Consider the following 23,714-nt stretch of genomic DNA (forward strand, 5'->3'; position numbering starts at 1 on the left):
CAGCATTATACTGTAATGCGTGTTCGTATAAACATGTAAGTTTTGTGTAACCTATAAATAAGATATGCACAAAAACTTACAATATCTAATATTCCAGTGCACGTGGCCATACTCTATAACGTAAATTTAAATACCTATTCATTTCCAATGACTTGAGAGTAACATAAAAGGCAGCGTGTAGAGCGTAATTGCAATCTTCTGCGACACAGAATACAATTAAAATGCAGATGTACAATTCGCGTTAAAAATAGGTATTTCGTTTTTCATTATTTAAAATATGGCCAGGTGTTAAGGTTGAATATTAACTTAGAGCACAGTGTAAGATTCCTAACGAAACTAATGTATCTAAATATGAATTCCATATCCACTGCAGAAACTAGATGGATACTTTTTAATAGTTCTAATTCTAAATCGTTAATAACGTAAATTTAGTTTTTAAAAAATTATGTAGATACATCAGAATATTAAAATAATGATTCGAAATGTAATAATAATTGTTACTGAGAAAGGAATGGCTAGCAAATATTACGGATAGTTCTTTACTCTATTATGCGTCGTTAATATTTATGATTTTACAATAATACCTAAGTAATTCGTTGCTTCACCAGCCCTTCCTACAAATGTATTGCTTCGTAATGTACAAATTGATTGTTCAAACAAAGCGAGCCTTCTGAATTAGCTGCGATCGCTTTACAGTAGAATTCCAGATTACAAAATCTAATATTCGCGTTTAACGTACACAGTTGTATTCGAGTATAAAAAGTTTTAGTCTCCTTCAACCGGACGTGTCGTGTTTGAACAATCACAGGAAACAGGCAACATAAATAATAATGTAAACCATGGTAATGTAAGAACTTACCTTAATTTGTAAAATAGTAGTAAAATGTTTTAAAACGGTCAATACGGCATGTAGTAACCTCGTCTGTAACTCCTACGTTAAAAACAAGCATATATTTTAACTTATTTACATTCAGGGAATACTTGGAATTTCGAAACATACCTAGGTCGCCTTGTTGGTCTATAGCCAAAGTATGCGCTTCCACGTATGATTCCCCTGGCCATACCTCGGTAGCCTCGCGCTCCTCGTGGTCCCCTACAAGCGTTAAGTGCCGACGTTATCATTCGATCGTTTCATTTCGCATTAAACAATTTACACGCAACATTTCTCTATCCCCCGTACCTATTCGTCACCGATAGTCCCGGTCTATTCGTTCTTTTAGGCATTACTTTAATTTGACGTCCTCTGAACATAGATTCGTCCATAGCCATAGCAGTTTGTACAGAATCCCGTTCAGCGAATTCAATGTAAGCAAAACCTTTGGGATGCCCGTCAAACTTGTTGCACAATATAGTAACTCTGTTGACACTGCCACAGCCATGAAAATGTTGCTCCAATTCCTCTGCTGTAGCGCCGTAATCGACCTTCATTTATACAGAGGCAGCGCATTAACGAACGATGTAAAACAGGAGAGTAGGATTATTAATACTGATGTTGTGTATCAACTTACATTACCGACGTAAATGGATCTGTTGTCAACCTCCATCTTGTCTTCGAACGACATATTCAATGGACTCGCTGATAATTAAAAAACACTATTGTAACATATATTTTATTAATATAAAAGCTCGTAAGAAGAATTACAACTTACTTATGCCGGGTGGACTACCCATGTTCATCTGTTTGTCCACTTCAGACTGTAATTGTTTCAATTTCTCCGCTTCCTCCTCCATTTCCCTTACACGCGCTTTAATAGCTTCCAATTCCTGGAAGCAAGTAAAGATATATTGATTTCTGAGCGCTTTAACCATTGGCACGATCAACTTTTAGCGTACGAATTTTATTAACAATATAAAATATGTAATTGAAAGACACTTGAGAATGTTTGCAATGGAAAAGAATAAAATACCGGGTCATCAATGTTTGCCTCGTTCAATTCACGCTTCACACCATCGCCCTGCATAATGGCATCTCCGTCTTGACCATTTTCGAGCCCATCTAGACCATCGATATGATCAGTAGCTAATAGATCTGATTCAAGCATTTCTGCAATAAAATGTACAATGTTATCTTTACATATGCAAGATGTGTACATACATGCTGTTGTTATCAGTACATTTGTGCAACGAGATAACTTACAATACAACTATTTTAATCAATAAATATATATATATATTTTACAAGCTACTTATAAGCATTGCGATGATCTATTGCAAATGCTCAAACGTATATTCGCTACATCCGTTTATATGTTTAATTTTTGCTGAACAAATATAAAATGATGAAAATCAAGAATCATGGTAATTAAATTGTCGGCATGCTTTTTTGCATAATGTACGCGTATGAAAAGAATCTCATCAGAGTGGAAGGTAAACATTAATATTAACATAGAGAAACAAATAAGGCTCTTAAATGTTATGAGGAATTAACGACTACTCGAAGTGTAGTTCGGTAATGTAAGTAAGATATACGAGATATTTGGTAATACGCGTGAATGAGATTTGAAATTCTTTAAATAACTACGCGAATGCAGTAAATACGGCACTAATAACGTGTAATACAAGAATCTGTACGTTCGCGATCGCTATCATCTACGCACGGCGTTTAAGCATTCCTTTACTAATTACACAGAAATACGTAACGTACAAGTATACCTTTAGACATTTCTATTATCTAAAATAATAAATTTATAACAAATTCAATAACTACTTTCAATCCGGACACCACGATGTTCTACAAACTCGCTAAACGAGATTGACGCTACCACCGCTGAACAAGATGAACAAAATTCAAGGATTGTACGAGGTAGAAAATCGCCTTAACGCACATTTCATTTACGATTGGTCGTAACGAGATCCAGGGACGCCTCGTTATTGGTCGCTTAAGCGGATGAGGAAACCTTCGCACCCATAGAAATCTGAATGCTTTATGAAATCCTTACAAATGAAATTGTAGAATTAATTTTAGCGGAACTCGCGTTCGTTATTATGAACAATATTCAGATATATTTGAAAATTACTTCTTTCGAGTAGCGTCGATATAATGGCGTCTCATTGAATTTGCTGCACGTGTCGCGTTGCACCGTTACAATTGATGCAATGACATTTTCTTCACTATCGAACATTTCGAAGTGTTTTAAACGCGCGTTGTTTATGCATTACTGCCGATTTTAGTTCATATTCACTTGCGCGTGGTGTGTGGCAAAACAGTGCGACGGGGAATGTGTAAAATGAGTAAGGGGCCTAAAGTGATCGTGTTCGATTTAGGTTAGGAAATTTAAGAAATTTTTTTACTACTCGGAATAATGTTATCTATTAATCGTGCGCGATCAAGTGCATAAATAGTACTATAGTTGCTTTATATTTCAGATTACACTTTGTGGCCATTTTGGGTCGATACTCATGTTACTCCACCTTTTAGAAAGTAAGTTTTAGTATTTTATGATCAGTTGCAGAAGAATATAGGATTGCACTTGGCTTATTGATTTTAAACGATATTTTAGGAAGGGGAAGGACGTAGTAGATTCTTATGGCCAGATGATACGCTATTACAAAGAAGTGCCTGATGTTTTAAAGCATTTGTCGGAGAATGGATACGACCTTGGTGCTGCGTCTCGGACATCAGAAATTGAAGGTGCCAAGCAATTACTAAGATTATTCGATTGGGAGAAGTACTTTAAATACATAGAGATATACCCGGGATGTAAAGTAACCCACTTCACAAGGTAAGTTCCATTTAAATTTTATCAGACAGCAAGTACTGTTTTAAGCAATTCTAAAACGAACTGTTCCTTCGCAGAATTCAAGAAGCGTCAGGTGTTGATTTCAAAGACATGATGTTCTTCGACGACGAACACAGAAATATCGTCGATATCAGCAAGCTTGGTGTTACTTGCGTACACGTAAACAACGGTATATCGCGCGCAGTTGTAAGAAATGCTATGCTGCTTTCGAGTTCAGAAGAATTTCTGTAGCAAATAAAAATATATTTTATATTAATCACTTTCCCTACGCATGGTACAATACTATATGTAGTAAAAACTATGTACCACTTTAGTACAATGTCACCAAAATGTAGATAAATTAATTTATTGTAAATAAATATTTTTGTAAAGATAAAAGTTTGTTAGTGTTTGCCTATATACAATTATACCATACGTTTTATGCAGTCAACTTTGGTTAATCGTTGTCAAGTAGTACTGTAACGGACTACAGATAACTACGTTATCCTTATTGCTTGGATTAAGCATTTTAAAAAATTCTGCGCAAGCACTTCGTGGATTCTGAGGAGACACGATAGTCAACAGATTTGTAACTTGCTCGTCTGATAATGATACGCACAGAAGGCTCTTTAAAATATTTATGTCAAAGTTTTTAAATGGACACCCTCCTTCGTACATCGGGCCTGAAACATTTTTCTGCAAAGTGATTAAAAGAAAAGTAATCGCCAGTTTTAACAATGCACGGATGTTTTACGAAGCAGAGGACTGGTACTTACACACATAAACTCACAGTTCGGTGATTTATAGTTCTTCCGAGATCCTTCTAATCCATAAAGATGCCTAATACTATATATAAATTTACGTTCGCTCGATTGCCAATTGTGCGAACAGACGGAGGAGCACAAATGGGGTTTGGAATATTCCTCTTTCCAATAGTTTATAGCATCTTCTATATGCATTCCACTGTCTTTTAAAAATAAACTGTAATGCAGGCGGGCATAGTGACTAAGCCTATGCGTGTCCCGTAATTTTCTATGAAAATGTTGCATACAGAGTGGAAAGTTTTTCACTTCCATGTCTATATTTTCCGCGCTTATACGTCCATATCCGCAACTTCTTTGAAATATTTGACCGTGGATTTTCTGATATAAATACTCCAGTCTGATATCTTGATTTATGCTTTGCTGCGCTTTGGGCTTCGTACATACATATTCGTTTGTTATGTAAGTGGAAAATAACGATAGGAATATTTCTCTCCATTGCGAACAGTATACAATAGCGTATCCTGCATTTAAATCCAATTTTCTTTTCCTTATTAAATCTGGTACTAGTTCGTACCTCACTTAAACAGATAAGAAGATCAGGGATAAGTTTTAAGTCGTTAAATGGTGAATCTAATTTGTTTCTTACCGACGTACCTTTAGCTTCAAAGAGCCTACAGTCTCCTGTATGTTTCTTTGATGCAAGATGTTTAAGAACAGTCGGATTCAAGAAGAAAGTACATATGTCGGTTAATGTTCTATTGATTAATATCTCATTGCTCGCGAGCGATCTTAATTGCTGAATAATACTTCTGCACAATCTGTGTAACTGTCTAGGCAAAATATGGTGCAGCCTGTTTCGGAATAATAGCGCTTCTCTGGCGATCCAATAGTTCCATAGATCTTGCGACGCGGATGCTAATAATCTACAACAGTTTAGTGTGTCAGCTTCTACAAATATAAAATTAATTGCTATAGTTACGTGTGTAACACTAAAGTGACCAGATACTTTCTGTTCCAATGCGGGACAAGCAAGCAGGCAAGCAAAAAAAAAGGGGGTAACAGATCCGCGAGGAGATCTTTTCCGTAGTTTTTTAAAGCATTTACAATATATTTAAAAATACGTACTTGTGATTATAAGGTGATACATTGAAACGAAATTAAAAATATTTCTTTTTCGCAACAAAAACAGTAGAGGAAACAGTAACTTTATGCCACTGTGAAAATGCAAAAGGTTTGCGCTCCACTTTGCGAGACACTTTTCAATGCGGGATTGTGCCGCGCAATGGGGGTGTCTGGTCACTTTATTAAACACTTACCGCAAAGTAAAATGTCCAATTTTATCATACACCGAATGCTCCAATAAATATTCAAAGCTGCCATTAAATTCGTGAGCTTTACCCTGGTATAATAATTGCAAATATTCTAACCTAACAAAAACACATTTCTCTAAAACGTGGAGCGAAACATGTCCTGTAGGAACTCTAATATAAAACATTCTCCAGCGAATAATCGCATTCGAAAATAATATTCAATGACATAACCATATGTTTTTTTACTTCGATTTAATAACATACAATGTCATACTGTCGCGTTGAATCCATCGTTGTTTAAATTGTTTACATAAACATTCAGTTGTCAGTAAAAGTTGTTATTATTGTTGTTACCATGAATTTTACAGAGCGCCTGGTATGCGTCTTTACTCCGAATTACTCCGTACTCTTTTCAGTATCGCATACTGAGAAATAATATTTACATTTTTCTATGGTTATAAAACTGTGTATTTCTTGTAAAGTTACAATTCAACATTCCACTTAAATGTATTACAATCTTTTCGTAGCTACGGAGTTCAAATACTTGTTGTTTACCTTCACTTTTAAATGCGCGATACGGTGTTTGCGTAAATAAAGGCGACGAAGCGCACGTAAAGCCCGATTTCTATGGAACGCAGGACACGCGATAAGATAGATTTAGGAACACCTATTCCCACAGGCGCGAAATTGCGCGCAGATACAAATCCTGTTACCGCTAACAACTAAACGAGCTTCAAATCTGTAATTCGAAGAACTCTGTTACCGCGAGATATCGAAAGGGAAAAGTGAGGAGTTGAAGAAATCACGTGCGTCTCAGTGAAATACGTAATATCATTTCATTCGACTGTTCGATACAAATAGGTTTTATCGTTGTGCTTCCCGCGTATTTCCGCCTTTATTGAGACGTACATACAAGATATACGAATAGAATTATCGTTCGCAAGACATAGATTACTGTCAGTAACGGTTCGCATTTATAGGCAGACTGATCGAGAGAAAAATAATACGATAGCTCGAGGACATCCTCCATTAGCAACAAGGTACAAATGTACGTTAACTATATTTGAAAAAAAGAAAAGGAAGAAGAGCATAATTAAGGTGTGACGTTAAAACGCGCGCATTCTGGAATTCGCCGCCGGAAAATAATTTGGAGCAACGAGTTCGTCACGTGTCACGTTTATCGTAGAAGATACGCTTTAGCCGTTACAAAGTGCCGTAAATGACTAGTTCGATTCTACCTGTACAGGGCTCCCCAGGCTTTTAGGTGGTGTGAAATATTCGCTCCTAAAATTACCGGATTACTTTTCGTGCTTCTCCGAAGTAACAGCAACGTTTAATGGAATTACGAGGCTTTATTTGAGCACAATAAATAATCCTAGAAATATATTTTACACTTCTAAAACACGTCGTTGTATTCAGGCAATTCTCCTTTCCAGAATCGATAACGCCAAACGAAAAACAATTGCCTTCTCGCAAGAATTTCATTTAATATTTGCAGATACAGATCCGATGGGTTACCCTATACACATACGTGGCTATCGAGCGTAACATGTATACCTTTCTTTTTTTCTCATGATTTGTCCCTTAAATTGTCACCTGTATAATACAAATAGTTTCTAGATCGTTGTACATCGGTTTATTACCAGCCCTTCGCCTATATGAAATTTAATTACATCTCCATCTCGTTCGCCTTCTTACCGCTAATTTAAAATATAAATACCTATATGTATATATATATATATATATTCATATATATATAATTCCCTTTACATAGTCTACTTATATCGATTTTGTTCAAGCTTTATTAGCCATAGATAATCTGCTTGGTTATTTACAGAGATTAGATACAAAATTATAAACAGTTCTTAGTACAAAATAATTTTATGACTATAACGATTAAGGTTCGATAGCGTAGAGCAGGCCTAGGCAACCTTTCGTGGCCTGTCAGCGGTTTCCTTCTCTTCCTTATTCTTTCTCTTCGTAAGTCCGACGATAATTGTTCGGAGGAAATTGTAACTTTTTGCCAGGTTTCCGGATTGCGATATTATTTACACGTTCTGTAGTAATTTTTATTAGTACAGGGCCGTCGGCCGGCAGCGCCGAGTGTCGCCACGACGCTGGCAGCCGGCGACGGATATTACCCACTAAATCTTTACAGCTGCTTCTTTCAAAGTATTACGAAAGTACCGTAAACAATATCTAGTTAAATCATTCGAAGCCGACGGAAAATTAATACTGACAGTTTCGCGTAACGAAATATCGCAGCGCGATCATTAGCCACATTTCTATCGTCCCAGGAATTCATAATTGTTGCCTGGCGAGGCAAAGAAACGTTCGGCGGAGAACCTAGTTCGAACGACGCGGTTGTATGTTCTAGTGAACAAGCCGTAGATTGCCTCTGCCTGAATAGAAGATATAGCTAGGTGAGCTCTCCACAGTCTTCCGCGATTGCCTCTGCATTCCTCTCAATTCCACGTTAGGTAAACAATCGGGGGGGGGGGGTGCCGGAAATTAGCTCAGTTTCGTTTCTACGACTGCGAATCTGGGGCAAGGTTCTTCCCTTAAAACAGTTGAGTCCTTGAAGAGTTCGTTTTACATGATACCAATGGTTCCAGTGGCCACGGTAAATTATTCGTTACTCGTTTCTAAAATAAGAAAAGGGCTCCGGCCTATGGAAATATATAGTCCGCTATGAAAAATATAATAGCGGAAGAATAAACATACGATCTATTTGATATTACGTTCAAGTTACAGCCATTCTTGAGTTCGACCAGCTCGCAGTTCCTTATTTCTAACAAAGCATCTTATTAAGATTTAAAGACGTCAGATATGTTCGCGACCTTGCTTGAAATATTCCTCGAGAACAGGATGTAGCAGACCACTTGTCCGTTAATATACAACAAACGTTTCGTTAGATTCCATGGATCCTCGAACATCATCGACCACTTTGTATCATGTAAAACTCACTTCATCGCGCTTGGATCCGTCGTCTACTCGATTACAAAATTCTACGCCGGAAAGAAGGTGACGATAAAACGGCAATTCCACTGTCATCTGACAATTCTTTTCTCAGTGCCAATACTACACTTGCGACAGCACCAACATGGAAGATTGAACGATCCCGGAAGCCTTGAGGCTTAAAGCGTGATTGTCGATCGTACACTTATTGCAAAAAACATTCGTGCAACCGAAAAATGAAACGAAAATCTCTCGAGCCTAGCGGGGATGCTTCTACCGGTTGCCAATTCATCCCGCGTCGGGTGGAGCGTCGAAGTCAACGCGGATCACGCGGGACCGAAATCCGTTGAAACGAGCGCCTTCGAGCGATCGATGACGGTGACGACGGAGGATGTCTACCGATGGGACATCCTTCGCGAACGGAAACGGCGAAGCCTTAGAAGTCACAGACGAGAAGGTTCGCTGCATCGCGCGATAAAACTGTCCTCGGAATGGCCCTTAAGGGGGTATACCCGTTTGAACCCTCGGAAAATGTATACATTTTGTGGATTTTTTTACAAGTCAACGGTTTGATGCAGATTTCCCGTTTTTTAACTATGTTTACATAGTATTATGAACTACTTATAAAAAAAGTTTCAGTTAAAAAACTATTGTTTTTCGGAAGTTACGGATACATGTCCGAAAGTCTCTCGATTTTAGACGGCTAAACGGTGGCCCTAAAAACTCGCGCTACGTTCAACCAATTCACTTCCAATTTTGCATGCAGAATCATAATAAGATTCCGCATCGTCCAACGAAGGCTTTTTTTATTTCGATTCCCCGTTTATTATTTATAAAGGAAAAAGGTGGATTTTTCTCTTAGAAAAATTTAACTTTACCTTTGATCTCTCACCATTTCTTTATTTTTCAAAATTTTCAAAATCGCCTTCGTTGGACGATGTGGAATCTTATTATGATTCTGCATGCAAAATTTGAAGTAAATTGGTTGAACGTAGCGCGAGTTTTTCGGGCCACCGTTTAGCCGTCTAAGATCGAGAGACTTTCGGACATGTATCCGTAACTTCCGAAAAACAATAGTTTTTTAACTGAAACTTTTTTTATAAGTAGTTCATAATACTATGTAAACATAGTTAAAAAACGGGAAATCTGCATCAAACCGTTGACTTGTAAAAAAATCCACAAAATGTATACATTTTCCGAGGGTTCAAACGGGTATACCCCCTTAAGGGGCTATTCTCGCCTACAGGGACGAGATCCTCTACCCTCTTTAGGGAAGACGCACAAAAAATTACGCAGTTTTTACCGACGAGCATTATCCACGCGTACTTACTAACGTTTCAGTAAGTTGTAAACAGAACTTCAGCCACATGTAATAATAAAATTAATGGAGATACGGGTTTTTCTCAAAACAGCGCTTTTCGTGACGGCACCCCGGATATCTCAACTTCTAGTGGGCCAATCTGGTCCATCTTTTGCGTACACCTTCAGAAAACATATAATTCTAGCCGGTGGCAGAATTGAGTCGAAAGAGTTTTTCTTTTACACGTTTAAGGCCATTTAAATACGACAGAACGCGCCAAAATGAGTTTAAATTCAAAGACTCGCCATTTCGTGAAATTTTGATTTTTTTTTATAAATTTGCTAGGAGTTATAGTCGCGCTCTTACTGATTAAGAATCCTTTCGCTTTTTTGTTTTAGATCAGCGGAACAGCCAGAATAGTGCGCACCACGAGGCTCCATTAATTATTACATGTAACTGACGATATTTTTGTAACTTACTGAAATGTTAGTAAATACGAGTGAATAATGCTCACCGTTAAAAACTGTGTGATTTTTTATGCGTCGTCCCTATAGGATGGCAAAAAATTGGCCTTCCATACAAGAGTACCCCGTTAAACGGATCACGCTTGCTTTTCGTCCCGATATTACCCTTACAGGCGGTCGTTCCCCTGTCATCGTCAACAATGCTCGAAAACACCACCGTCCTCTCTTTGTCACTTTTCCTCTGTCGCGAGGGACATAAATTTCTTAAAGACCGTTGGATAATGGACACGCTAGGTGGTAGACGCGAGCTATCTAGATCATAGAGAGCGAATCATCGAGCAGGGAAAGGGTTACGCATTTGCACGATGTTCTATTTGAAAAAAGTTTCAGCGGAAAGGAAAACGGGGGGTGAACGCAGCTACATGATATATCGCGCAGTGTCCTTCTCGCGAGCGACTCCCCTTTCTGGAAATAACATTACAAGGTTCGATCCCTTTTCCCTTTGTCTACCGGCCGAGACGAAGGTATCGGCGAGTGAATGGAGCTTGGAACGCGGCGCAAGACGAATAATCCTTTTGCTACTGAGATTTCCGAGTCGGTATAGGTACAGGTAGGTACGTAGAGATACACTAAATTATCACATGAGTAGACAAGTGAGTTACTCGTTAGCAGTAGGGGGCAACGATACAGCCAAAGGCAGCAATATGCTTACATCGATGAATCTAAACGCAACTATGATTCGTTTTTCTAATGTCACGAGCAATTGTCGGCAGTATTTCTCTCTCTCTCTCTCTCTCTCTCTCTCTCTCTCTCTCTCTCTCTCTGTCTTATTTTCTTGTTTTACGTACTAATTAATGCGACAACTACGTCATCACGCGTGGTGCCTGATCTCTGTATAAAATGCTAAGTTGTCGGATGATTTCTACGTTTACAATTAGCGGAAACATAACTATCTTATCGATAACTCCGCAAGTATCGTCTACGATACGTTCGCTCTGCCCTCGCAGATCTCTCGTTACTGTTTCTCGTCTTTCCTCCCCCATTTCTTCGTCCTCTTCGCTCAACGGCAGAGAAGTGATTCCTGTTACGTTTAAATTCAACGGACGTACATTCCTTCTTTTTTTATATCTATATATATATATATATATATACGAATACGGGCTACGCCTCTGATTATCTACTCCTTACGCGGCGAATTACATTAAGATATATAAATAGTATTTTTAATGTTATAACGGTAACATCACCTACATGCTAGATATTGCGAATGCTATCGATATAGTAATTCATCTGATATAAACACATGGAACATAACGATTCGAATGATTAATTAGTCGGATGTCGCGGGAGAATAGCGTCCTCAAACGAACGTCCCGCTTCGGAATGGTTCACACGAAGCGGCCGCTCAATGCCTCCGCGCATCCCCCTTCGTTTCCCCGCGAAACGAAAGGCTCCGATATGTCGATCGCACCGATAAATCCTTTCGAACGCCCCACCAAAGGTTCCGCCCGACCTGTTGGGCCAAACGTTCTCGCTGCCCTCCCAGGGGAATCGCGTTCGGGCGAGACGGAGACGGAACACGATTCCCGAAAAACGATTCGCACTCCCGGCGCCCGCTGCTAATCTGTCCCTGTTCGCAGCCAACGCAATGATAAATCTTCTCTTACATCTCGACGCATGCCTACAATGTATGTACAATATACTAGTTCTTTTTTACTCTTCTTCTTTCCTTTTGTTGTGTTTGTATTGATCCCGCCTATCATATAAAGTTACAATTATGATGTGTCGTAATCGGTGGTGCGAGCCACCACTGCTTAACAGCGAATATGTATACCCTCGTGCTTCCTCCGTAAATCACGAACAATGATATTGCCGAGCTCTCCAGCGTGATCACCACCTCGGCAACGTTATCGAAATCCTGTCTCACGAATTTCAGCCAGCATTCGGCTCGCAGCCGCTAGGCCACGTAGACGTTCGCGCGATATTGATCTACGCTGGTTCCTAGGCGAATGCAATTTAAATTTAAACAATGTCGCCCGATTGGCGATGCGTTGGTGAAAGAAACGTAATCTACGCGGGATTTCGATGCGGTTCGGTCGTGCACGCGATCAGAGAGCCCTACCGCGTTTAATGTTATATGAAGTTCGACTAGTCTTGACTCTGCTCCGTCTACCAACACTCGAAGCAGGCCTGTCGAAATGCCTAAACGATTACAATTAATTTACGCGCGACTAATTGTACCAACGAAACACACGCATTCACACTCTATTTCAATTCGTATATCTCTTTTCCTTTCTCACTCGATCGACAGCCCCCGGTGCGGAGTCTTCTCTTCCACCCGCGGTTCCTTCTCCCTCTTTCGTCCCTCTTGTTGCTTCCTTTCAACGGGAACAGGGTAACTTCTAATTCTCTTAAGTAACGAGTATCCTTATTTACCTCGACGATATAGATATACCATACAGGGTGTGCCAAGAGTACAGGACAAGCTGAAACAGGGGAGTTCTTTCTGCTATAAGAAACCGGAAGGTCGCTTGACATTTCGCAGCTTGGCGCGTCCGTGTTCAGCTGCTGAACTTTCGGAAGTTTAGTAGTTGTACTCGCACTTAACCCAGACCTAACTAAGAAGGGTAAGGGAACTGTGGAATGACAAAGGGTTGTAAATACTCCCGTAAGATTTGGTACGCTGGTTAAAAACAGGAAATGTCCACTCTACGCTGGAACAAAACAGGGAATTTCGCCACCTTTTGCCGAAGCATAAGCTTCTGTCGTTAGGGTGAAACAAGAAATTATTTAAGGGTATTAAACAGCTAAAGTCAGTGGTTGCTTCTGGGCTAGATTGTAGAGCCAGTAATTACTTAAAACATTTGCTTTTTCTTAGGGATATAAGAGGTATTTTCAAATAAGAATGTTTGCAAAATATTAAAAATTAATTAATATACAAGACGCAAAAGTCAGTGGTTGCGTAATGCGGTTGACGGAGAGCATTTTCCGAAATATTAATTTAAAACAAAGTGGCGGCTATTTAAAGTCGACATCCTGATTTTTTTCGCGTGATTTTTGCACGAAAAAATCAGGATTTCAACTTTAAATAGCCGCCATTTTGTTTTAAATTAATATTTCGGAAAATTCTCTCCGTCTACCTGAGGATACATTAATATACTAACGACATCTTTTTTGTTTTTTGATTTTAGATAATCTAGTTCCGAATGGCAGTGCTCACCGCAAAACCAAATTTTTAAAAATGCTTCTTGGATGTCGGTTGTTACTTTATTATAAAAATAAATATTTTTCTACGAAAAAATTACCAAATGTTCTTCAAATGTTGCTCTTTTAAGCTCAAAAAGTTTTGTAAAAATGTACGCTTCCGCTTCTTCAAAAAAAATTCACAAATATTCGCCTCTTTTCGGCCACCTGACTAGGTACAACCCCTTAACCGCTTCGCTCCCTCGGACGTGTTATGTCGCTACGCAATACCGTTCGTGCGACGCCACAGACGAGAAAACGCGCCTCTTCTGTGGCAAGCTAATAGCGAATTCCGTACCTCGCACTGACTCTGCACTGGTGCCAGAAAATCACTTGGATTGGTTGTTTCTGATAGAAACGAAGATAGCTCTATAAGAATCAACCAATCCAAGTCTTTCTTTGGCACCAGTGCAGAGTCAGTGCGAGGTACCGAATTCGCTATTAGCTTGCCACAGAAGAGGCGCGTTTACTCGTCTGTGGCATCGCACAAACGGTATTGCGTAGCGACATAACACGTCCGAGGGAACGAAGCGGTTAAAGCCTGCCGCGGCGCGTTAACCTGCATTGGCGCGCCCGTTACTTTTTACGCTGTAACTCTCGCAATTTCACGAATTTTTCAATGAAATCTGTTTTAAAATACTTCTAACACTTGTGGCTATCATAAGCAATCGGCGGAAATTTCGATTTCTTGACATCTAAATACCCATGTACACCCTTAAGAAGACAATTATATAAAAAAAATTAAATTCATCGAACCCTGTTCCTTAACAGGTGAACTAAACTACTAAAGTATTAAAACTTAATTTTCCCGATAAAGCTGTATTGCGTCATTCTCCGTTTCACCCCTTACCCTTCATAATTTAAAAACGAAGCTGCGACTGACAAAATCGCAAAGCGTCCTTCGATTCCCTTTAACACAGAGAATTTTCATGTTCCTTTGCGCTTGTTTTGGTGCACCCTGTATAGGCGTTTAATCCATGCAGGAATGTTCACAGCTGTATTTACGATTACACGATATTGCTCCTAAGTTTTTTCGAGGATTCATCACGGACCACGAGTCCCCTCGGGTTGCTCGCGTCCTCGCGCGAGCCGCGCGGAGGTTCGCCCGAACATTGGTTACCTTCGAATGCGCGCAAAGGGCGCTTCGAGATTGGATTGTCGAATTCACAGTTTCATGTCCGTATTTCCTATACGATCTTACGTCTAAAGAGAACAGTTCCACGGATGCTTGCCAGCGCGCACCCTGATTGCGCGCCACCAATAAGTAAGTTACATGAACTTGGAGCACCATTCCGCTACCTCGAGTTCGACACGAACAGTCTTTACCTACGTACGGCGAAGCTCGATGAGTTCGGTCTGCCCGAATTGCACCGGAGTCTTTCAGCTTCCGCGGAGAGAGCCCCGCCAGTTTCGATGCCAGGGAATCCTCCGACTAATCGCAAGAAGCTTCGAGAGTTCACCATCGTTGCCGGAAACCACCCTCGGACCTTGACGTTGTGCGCGCTCCCTTCGACGCCTCGGTTTCCCCTAGGATTGATCGAGCCGCCTGGACACCGTGCACGGGGGAGGCTCGGGAATCAGAACTTCGTTCTCACGGTTATCCAATGAGGGTAGAGCGCGTCGTCGACGGCTCGCCGGTCCGTGGTGGAGCGCTCGTTCGCCGGGCAACCGTGGCAAACGCCGTGAAAATCGTGGCCGTCGAGGTCGCGGAACGTTCAGTATCAGGACGTGGGCGCGTAGCCAAGGTTCTTTCGCTGGAGGAACATGGAGATCTCCCGGAAGGTGGGTCTCTCGCTCTCCTCCCGCCGCCAGCACTCCAGCATCAGGTCGTAAATATCCTTGGAGCACGCGGTGGGTCGCAGCAAATGGTTGAAAAGGTTATCGGCGTTCTCCTCGCAGCCGTTGTTCTCGCCACCGGTGTCGGCGCAGTCCGCAGCCCGGTGGAGCCGTCGCAGGCTCTGCACCACTTCCTCGTCGGACAAGTGCTCGTACGGCACCCGTCTGCCGAGGTTCAAGATCTCCCAGAGGGTCACCGCGAACGCCCATACGTCGCTCTTCGTCGTGTACTTGCCCTGCGGAGATCGTATCGATTATCACATCCTCCGGCATCGCGGAGATTCGAGCCGCGAGGTCGGTGGTGCCCGGCGTTAGAGAGAAAGCAGGATTTCAAGGGATCGGAACGGTGGATTTGCCTTTACGAAGGGACCATTTTCATCTACCGAATTGAATACCGAACTGTCCTCGTATCTACAATTGATATCGCGTTAAACAAGCGAGCGTATTATCACGTGCAAGAAATTGCGCGAACAGCATCGCCGCCGCGGTAAGTAATAAAGTCAAACGTAACGTATAAATTGCACACGACAGCCGGGGGAAATTCGTAAGTAAGCAGTGGCTGTAATCGGCAGCAAGCAAAACGGAACAACGCATGCAACATGGAACCGCGCGGTTCGCGCGGCTAAAGCTTACCAGAAATATGGACTCCCAAGCCATCCAGCGTATCGGCAGCGGCACCGCGCCATCGACTTTGTAATAATCGCACGCGTACAATTCGTTGTCCGTGCCGAAATCCGAGATTTTAATGTGATAAGCTTTGCCCACCAAGCAATTCCTGTAAACGAAATCATGGGGGATAACGATGAACAACGCGCGTATAGCTCGCCGGGCTGCTCTACAAATATTCAACGTCCGGACAGTTAATTAACTTCGGCCGATCGGCGGGGGGGGGGGGGGTGGAGCTTTTAACGATATTAACAATCTTCTAATTTACCCTTCGGTATCGATCACATCTCGCCGGCGATATTTGGATTCGCTCTGGTCCCCGTGGCTTTCGTTACTACGCTGCCGGCCAGCCCGTTGCGGGCCACAAAGGGGAATTGTAGAATTGTGCGCGCAAAGGGGAACACTTGGGGATAATTCTAGGGCTGGCCGCAGACACGCGAATCAGTTTCGACTTCGGAGCCGGCCAGAGAGTCCGAAATACTTTTCCGAGCGATTCGCTACGAATGAAAAAGGGCACGATCAAATCGATCTCCTGGCCGGTATGCGGGGGGGAGAGGGGTGGCGGGGGTGGAGGTGCATAGCACGGCCGCCAATCTGCATACGCGTACGCATTCTGTGCATGGCAGTCGACCGGAAGCAGGAATGGCTGCCTGCGGGCTGCATTTGCACGTACGCGTGGATGAGCTACGTTTCCTGTACAAGCACACGCCCCGCTGTAGAATTGTACGTAGACCCGTGGCGCGGCAAACTTTACCGCGGCTGGATCGCTGAATGATCATCGCGGATCGTTACCGGGCCGGGGTTAGGCCGCGACCGCTGAAGAACTTGCGGATCAGGCTGCGAAACGGCGACCCACAGTGGGCCGGGTTGGGGTAGTTAGTGACATTCGGCCCAACAAATCCACTCTCTCGTATCGATATCTATAGATTGTACGGGGTGTCCGCGCGTAGACTGAACAGCTGGATTTCTCCTAAAGTATTGGAGATAAAATTTTTTAAAAAATATGTAATTAAATGGTTCGATGGAGCTATTTTATTAGCCGAGACGAATTTTTTTTCGATTATTATTTTAAAAGATACGATGGTCAAGTTCGGTTTTTCAAATGGAACTATTTTTTTTTAAGAGATGAGTTGATAGTGCGTTCCAAGACAAATTCAATAAGCTTTAATGTATACACTTTATTTCCACTGGTTTTTAAGATATAGCGCTTGCAAAATTACTGATTTTCACTGGAAGAAAACCCTCTGAAATAGCAAGGACCTGGGACGGTCTTGCTAGCGTCACGGGTGGCCTTGCCTGATGAAACAGATACCTACCTGCCAAAGGTCTGGGTTAGGAATGGTAGGCCCAAAGACTGGACAATTCTTTTCCGTCAGAAATATTACTTATTAATGTTAATGTTTCAAAACGTCATAACATTTACTCAATTTCCTCATTCAGACTCAATTTTCAACTTCAATAGTCTTTTATTTCGCACTTGCTTCTACGCTCGGATGGCCGGTTCTTTTGGGAGGGATGCAAGTTCGATTGGTTAGGTGAGGAGGTGTGAAAGGTGCTAGACCAAATTTCTAAACTATAGGGAGCAGATTGTATTAGGACCAATCGGATTTGCATCCCTCCCAAAAGAACCGGCCATCCGAGCGTAGAAGCAAGTGCGAAATAAAAGACTATTGAAGTTGAAAATTGAGTCTGAATGAGGAAATTCAGTAAATGTTATGACGTTTTGAAACATTAACATTAGGCCACCCGTGACGCTAGCTAGACCGTCTCAGTCCATGCTATTTCAGAGGATTTTCTTCCAGTGAAAATCAGCAAATTTGCAAGCGCTATATCTTAAAAACCAGTGGAAATAAAGTGTGTACATTAAAGCTTATTGAATTTGTCTTGGAACGCACTATCAACTCAGGTCTTCAAAAAAAGTAGTTCCATTTGAAAAACAGAACTTGACCATCGTATCTTTTAAAATAATAATCGAAAAAAAATTCGTCTCGGCCAATAAAGTAGCCCCATCGAACCATTTAATTACATATTTTTTTATTTTTTTTATCTCCAATACTTTAGGAGAAATCCAGCTGTTCAGTCTACGCGCGGACACCCTGTATACTACCTACTTGCTGAATGTCCATCAGACTCGAAAATTAAAATATTAATAAGAGTTAATCGAAATTGCAATTGGAACGAACGGTTGGACATTTTAAAGATAGCATTTTTTCCACTGCCTGTTTCTTCGAGACGCCTTCTAGGTACTCTAGTGTAACTGCCTAGAGACACTATAATAAGAGTCGGGCCACGAGCTAATGTCCGCCATGTTTTGGCTAAATCCTACGAGAGAGAAAGAGATATACACATTTCGTCACAATTTCTACTAGTACTATTTGAGTTAAAAGAGCATTCAATAAACCACTAGATAAACAGTTTTCAAACTTTTTTCTATAACAATTATGTTAAAAAAAGTTGAAAAAGAAAAATTAAATAAATGTAAAATATATTAAATTATGCATAATTAGAAAGGAATAATTTTTCCCTGCTTGTTTGACGCGAATTTAATTCCGATATCTTTTATAGCTGAAAAGTTACACATAAATGTCACTGACTTCCCCAATCTGGACCACTATGCAACAGCACGCGTCATTTTCTTTTTTCGGTGGATAACTTACCAGGGAGGCACCGCTTTCAATTTTAAACGCACCCCGCTACGTCAAAGCTGCTGTTAAATGAACCACTCTACTACTCAAATATACCGGACTATACGATTCCTACAAACTTCACGTCTAATTTTCTCATAATTGGCTGGATATCTACGGCTGAAAATTACAATCACGCTGTGTTGTGGATGTAGACGTATCACCGCACCAAGTTTCGTTGAAATCGGCGCGAGCCATGTCTGGCGTTTCCCTTGTTAGTTCGCTGCGCGCTGCAACGAGGTGTGCTCAATTATACGTAAATTCACCCCGAAGCTTCCGGAATGATAGACACCACTTCCCATTCTAAAACAAGGTGGATTCATTTACCGCAGCGAATGAGTACGTGAAATGAATACGTTTGAAACGGGCTGGGAGCTGAGCGTCGCGAAAGGCGCTGCGATTACAGAGCTCGGGCCTCGATAGGCGCCACCACGGAATTACAGAATGGCGAAACACGATCTGTATCCGTTTCTCTGTCGTGAACGGAGGGAGATTTGCGTCTCCGTGGAAGGACACCCGAATCGCCGCGACGTATCTGTCTAGCAGCATTCGATTCTGGTTTAAGGGGAGAGGGGCTGGCTGCCTTCTGGTTTCAAAGACGAACTATAATTCTCCCTGCGGACAAACGAGCAGCTGAACGGTATTCGAGTATCCAGCGTTATCGAGTGAATGGAGTCAATTAATTTCGTCGGTGGAACAAAGCTCCAATTTGGAGGTAGAAGCTGGGTAATTAGCCGCGCTTTATCGATCACTGTTATTGGCTACGCTACGCTCGTGGAGTTCACCGACTACGACGGTCACCAGATCCAACCGAAGTCCCGGGTCAGAACGCTAATGCAATAAGCAATGCTCAGTAGATGAATCCTATTGAGCCTCTGTGTGACTTACAGCAGGTGATCCCATCAGCGATAGTGGCCTTTTCTGTTTAGTACGCATTCGAGGTAAGAGCGATCGATCTGGTCTAATCATTGATCCTATAAATTAGGTAAATAGGTACGGAGTAGAGTACAATTCGTAGTAGAATCGAAGACAGACTGATTCTCCACATAAAAATAAATCGAAGATCCGGTATAAATGTTTCTCATAGATGGCTCCGCTTTCGACGAAATCGAGAGGAGGTCGAGCAGGATTCGATTAACGTGTCTGTCCATCACTCGTCGCTTCTACTTGCGCGTCAGCGTTCCAGGGTGATATCAATTTCCTCGTAGACGAGGCTCCCCATACGAGGTGCACGCTTTACGTGTACTTTTATAAGAAGAATCACCCCCTTCTAGATTGCACTAGGAACTACCCTCTGTATAATTTCTACGGTACTCCATCTCGTTACCAGTTCTTCTATCTCCCACTCATAAAACTCCTTTGATCTCGTCTTATAAAGCTTCTCAATTACCCTTCCGACATCACTCGTCGCTCCCGTTTCCTTTGCGTGCGGAATGATTTCCAAGATCCCCCGCTGAAACATTCGAAAACTAGAATTCACGACGCAACAATAGAGCCCCCCGGCCGCCTGGCGGTCCAAGACGCCTCTCCCCGAAGACGCGGAGCATCCACTTCCCCGTCATTTCCCTCGACAACCGGAGGAGAGTCGCTCGCAGGGCCATTGTCGGCCGTCGTTGCGTTCGAGTGCACCTTCTGGTGATACGCTTTAACGTTAGAAGGGGGCGTTAGGTCGGGACAAGGGCTTCGCAGGGCCGCGACGGCGTGCGATCGTAGGTAGGACTTCGACCCCGCGACGCTCCGATGTTAGATCGAACGGTAACCGTTCGTCGTAGAGGGGGCGGGCGGGGGGTGGGCGCTAGAGGTGAACGATCCAAAGGAAGAGAAGGAAGAGAGCGAAAGAAGAAAGGGCGGAAGGCAGGAAGGTACGGAAAGCCATTCTCTACATTTGTAATCGAAGTCGGAACAAAGGCAGCCTCGCTTAGTACGGGGGTGGAGTGCCTACATCGAGTCCTCGCCGTTCTCCACGGTCGGGGTACACGTTCTTGCGGCGTGTGCGACCACTATCACTGTTTCTGGTAACACCACCACCACCGGTATCACCGCTATCGGCCCGACCACGCCGAGCCACCCGCCATCCTCCGATGCTGGCGCACCGCTGGGCCCTTCCCATCGTCTTTCTCCCTGTCCTTAAGTGTTTCACCCATGCGCGCCTGCCCGTACACTTTTATACCCGATCACACGCGCGTCTCCTCTTTTCCCCGGCTATTACGGACACACGTGTACGTACGTGTACGTACGTAATGCCGTGGCGGGTCGCCCCGCCGCTCTCCCTTCAACCGGGCCAATTGAATTGCATTACCGTTTGATCAGCAATCGATTCTTTCCTCTTTTCCACTCGGCCGGCTTCTGAGAATGACTTTATACGGGCGCTCGCTCGCGAATAAAATAAGGTGCCGGGAGAAATTGGCTGGCGAGCGTTACGATAAAAGTCCGGGGCTTGCGGGCGCCGACTCCGACACCAACGATGTATACGCGCCACCCGAACCCTACGATTTTATTCCCTCCCCTATTGCCCGCGGATTTTTCCTGGGCCAGGGTTCGTGGGCCACCGAACCCCCGCGCCACTGTGTCGCTGCACCCGCTCGGGATATGATTTTACATTTTTGTTCTGATTGTCAGAAGAATATGGAGTTTCCTTTTTTTTCGCGTCGATCGCCTTACGTTTGTTTACCGTTGGAATGTGATAAGCGGCGCGGTCCCGTGCTCGCGGCGGACAGTTTGGATCGCCGGTACGATCGTCGACTTAAATCGTCCTACATGCATTCGGGAGCACGTGCAGCGCCGTAATAATACTAGAGGCCAGCGCGCAGGAAGCGCATCCTGGTATTCTATTAAGATTTACGAGCGGTCGTTTGAGAGACACTGGTCAACCGGAAACTAGGTTCCACGTGTTGTAAGGGCGCAGCGCGGTTAACGTGAATATGTATGTGGAGCGTATATGCGCATATGTGCGTCTGTACCTCCCATCGATTCCACGGGATGGCCATTGCATTTCAATAACAGGAACGCGGATAGGTTCCGTTGCGCACCGTGTACACGCTTTTGTCTGCGAGAGTCAAAGGTTCCTGATCCCTGGATATTATACGTCCAACGAGGGACCGCGAAGATCGCCACCGAGTTTAGAAAATGTCCCGAAATCTTCTCCTCTTATGGACACGGGAAGATTGTATAACAATTATAGTACACAGTTTTTAGTATAACTCCTAAAGTACAAGGGACAGAAAGAAAGGCTTCGAACAACAGTTAAAACGCTGCAAACTTGCGTTAACAGAATTTTGGAAAAAGGTTCTTTCCATCAGATATTTCTTTTTTTAAACTCTTTTCGAAATTTTGTTACGCAAATTTGCAGCGCTTGTTGTACCATTAATCTATTGTTTGAAACGCTTTTTTCTGTCCCGTGTACTTTAGGAGTTACACGCGAGAAAGTGGGAGTGCCTATTTGACTTCGAAGTTAACTTTCTTACCCTTAAAGGGCGATTAAGCACGAATGAAAAATACCGTTGTTCTTGTCTTGAGTCACTCTATGAGCTCGCAAAGTTGCGCTCCAATCGGTGAGCGCGGGTTCGCGGTGCTCACTTGTTATCGATCGCCCGCTAATATTTTCTGGATGGTAAGTATAGTGCCTCTACGAGATATAGTGACTTAGGTGTGAGGCCTCTCAGCGGGGTCTTAACCGATATCCTGCTGGGTATGGGCCGCTAAACGTGGCCTCCTACTACCTCTTGCAGGACTGTGCTTAGGGATGACCAGGACAAAACCTTGGCCCTAAAGATTAAGTAATATAATTTCGATTTTAATAAAATAAAAAAGAAATTGAAGAAATTGATTATCAATATTAAAGGACATCAATTAAGCTTTGCTACTGACAATTAAAATTTGTCTCGTTGTCAGCACATATTAAATAAAAATCCATTGTAGTAAGGTATATGTACTGCATTAGAACAGTTGTAATATAAATTATTTTATATTAACAACTTATTTTAAATTAAAGTCACTGCATGTCTTGAAGTAATGTTGGAGACTTTACCCTCTAGGACCCCAGTTTTGTCCTGGTCTTCCCTAAACACAGTCCTGCAAGAGGTAGTAGGGGGTACTATACCCACTTCTCAATTATATTTGACCTTTTTTAAACTTTAATAGGATACCAAGAAATTTGTTCACTTCCGACGAATATATTCAAAGCACTCGAATCATCTCTCATTCTAACGCGAACCGTGCCTCGAACGATACGGTGAACGCAGAGAAAGAGAATTGGCCATTGCCAATAGTGGAACGTTTCATAGAATTGGGAACACCTCGTATTAACCTACGAAAATTCTCTTTCAGAGCGGTGCGCGCGTTGCACTCTATAAAAGTTTATCGGAACCTTCCTATCGAGTCGAGTGTTATTCTGGCCCTAACGTTGAGAAAAGATTCGGGGGAGGCATTCAATCGAGCCAGCCGACTGTAAGTTACACACAGATTTCATGCGGAACGGAGTCGAGGTAGTTTGTAATTAAACAGGGCGAGCGTTACGTATTGACGATTCGGTCGGTAATAATCGCAGCGCTCATGTTTAATCGTTATCCCCGGCGAAAGTAAGCAGCTCGTTCTTGCTGTTTTCCGCTCGACGTATCCCTAACGAATCGCTGATTTCCCATGTGGGCTTCGGGCTCCGTTTATTTTGGGGCTTATGGAAATGCACCCTGGGAAAGCTTTGATTTAATTTCAACTTGAGCCAGCGAGGGGGGAGGTCGATACTGGGGGCTCGTCTTGTTTTAATGGATGTTT

The 23,714-nt window shown here is 42.5% G+C and overlaps 4 protein-coding genes across 9 annotated transcripts in view; 1 reads left to right on the plus strand and 3 right to left on the minus strand.

The window, feature by feature from the left end:
• Positions 1-859: 859 nt before the first annotated feature.
• On the minus strand, positions 860-2,914 carry Pabp2 (poly(A) binding protein nuclear 1). Of its 4 annotated transcripts, none has more exons than XM_076827429.1 (7): positions 2,826-2,914; positions 1,908-2,044; positions 1,650-1,764; positions 1,509-1,576; positions 1,181-1,422; positions 1,001-1,093; positions 860-931 (listed from the first exon to the last, which is right to left on the minus strand). In XM_076827429.1, exons 2-7 carry the CDS (start codon positions 2,040-2,042, stop codon positions 898-900), a joined length of 687 nt encoding a protein of 228 aa, XP_076683544.1. In that variant the 5' UTR covers positions 2,043-2,044; positions 2,826-2,914; the 3' UTR covers positions 860-897. The 4 variants fall into 4 exon arrangements, with proteins under 4 accessions (XP_076683544.1, XP_076683535.1, XP_076683526.1 ...); XM_076827420.1 differs by having other exon boundaries at positions 2,708-2,833; XM_076827411.1 differs by lacking the exon at positions 2,826-2,914 and adding an exon at positions 2,653-2,782.
• A 209-nt stretch (positions 2,915-3,123) lies between these two features.
• LOC143376800 (magnesium-dependent phosphatase 1) lies at positions 3,124-4,118 on the plus strand. The gene is made up of 4 exons (XM_076827482.1): positions 3,124-3,264; positions 3,367-3,421; positions 3,501-3,722; positions 3,797-4,118. The coding sequence occupies exons 1-4, from the start codon at positions 3,219-3,221 to the stop codon at positions 3,969-3,971; spliced, it is 498 nt and encodes a 165-aa protein (XP_076683597.1). The 5' UTR covers positions 3,124-3,218; the 3' UTR covers positions 3,972-4,118.
• Positions 3,576-9,298, minus strand: LOC143376630 (uncharacterized). 3 transcript variants are annotated; one of them, XM_076827175.1, is made up of 5 exons: positions 5,800-9,298; positions 5,138-5,406; positions 4,496-5,061; positions 4,156-4,415; positions 3,576-3,965 (listed from the first exon to the last, which is right to left on the minus strand). In XM_076827175.1, exons 1-4 carry the CDS (start codon positions 5,976-5,978, stop codon positions 4,167-4,169), a joined length of 1,263 nt encoding a protein of 420 aa, XP_076683290.1. In that variant the 5' UTR covers positions 5,979-9,298; the 3' UTR covers positions 3,576-3,965; positions 4,156-4,166. The 3 variants fall into 3 exon arrangements, with proteins under 3 accessions (XP_076683290.1, XP_076683300.1, XP_076683281.1); XM_076827185.1 differs by lacking the exon at positions 3,576-3,965 and having other exon boundaries at positions 4,073-4,415; positions 5,800-5,910; positions 6,058-9,297; XM_076827166.1 differs by lacking the exon at positions 3,576-3,965 and having other exon boundaries at positions 4,073-4,415; positions 5,800-9,296.
• A 2,358-nt stretch (positions 9,299-11,656) lies between these two features.
• The window catches only part of LOC143376470 (discoidin domain-containing receptor 2), a 165,017-nt gene continuing 152,959 nt past the window's right edge, over positions 11,657-23,714 (minus strand). Inside the window, exons 15-16 of the mRNA XM_076826870.1 lie at positions 16,228-16,369; positions 11,657-15,830 (exon numbers count right to left, since the gene is read on the minus strand). Coding sequence (XP_076682985.1) covers positions 15,480-15,830; positions 16,228-16,369 — 493 coding nt within the window. The 3' untranslated portion in view covers positions 11,657-15,479. The remainder of the gene's footprint in view (positions 15,831-16,227; positions 16,370-23,714) is intronic.

This window comes from Andrena cerasifolii, chromosome 1, assembly GCF_050908995.1.
Source record: "Andrena cerasifolii isolate SP2316 chromosome 1, iyAndCera1_principal, whole genome shotgun sequence".
Lineage (NCBI taxonomy): Eukaryota > Metazoa > Arthropoda > Insecta > Hymenoptera > Andrenidae > Andrena > Andrena cerasifolii.

What these genes read in the sequence shown, in the direction of transcription:
- LOC143376630 (XM_076827175.1), bottom strand. Translation starts at nt 5,978, where the DNA reads ATGTTTTATATTAGAGTTCCTACAGGACATGTTTCGCTCCACGTTTTA. An exon ending in TAGGCTCTTTGAAGCTAAAG is followed by an intron (nt 5,062 to 5,137) that starts GTACGTCGGTAA and finishes TATCTGTTTAAG; the next exon opens with TGAGGTACGAACTAGTACCA. An exon ending in CGAACTGTGAGTTTATGTGT is followed by an intron (nt 4,416 to 4,495) that starts GTAAGTACCAGT and finishes ATCACTTTGCAG; the next exon opens with AAAAATGTTTCAGGCCCGAT.
- LOC143376800 (XM_076827482.1), top strand. Translation starts at nt 3,219, where the DNA reads ATGTGTAAAATGAGTAAGGGGCCTAAAGTGATCGTGTTCGATTTAG. An exon ending in GTTACTCCACCTTTTAGAAA is followed by an intron (nt 3,422 to 3,500) that starts GTAAGTTTTAGT and finishes ACGATATTTTAG; the next exon opens with GAAGGGGAAGGACGTAGTAG. An exon ending in AAAGTAACCCACTTCACAAG is followed by an intron (nt 3,723 to 3,796) that starts GTAAGTTCCATT and finishes GTTCCTTCGCAG; the next exon opens with AATTCAAGAAGCGTCAGGTG.
- Pabp2 (XM_076827411.1), bottom strand. An exon ending in AGGCAAACATTGATGACCCG is followed by an intron (nt 1,765 to 1,907) that starts GTATTTTATTCT and finishes ACTTGCTTCCAG; the next exon opens with GAATTGGAAGCTATTAAAGC. An exon ending in GGGTAGTCCACCCGGCATAA is followed by an intron (nt 1,577 to 1,649) that starts GTAAGTTGTAAT and finishes TTTAATTATCAG; the next exon opens with CGAGTCCATTGAATATGTCG.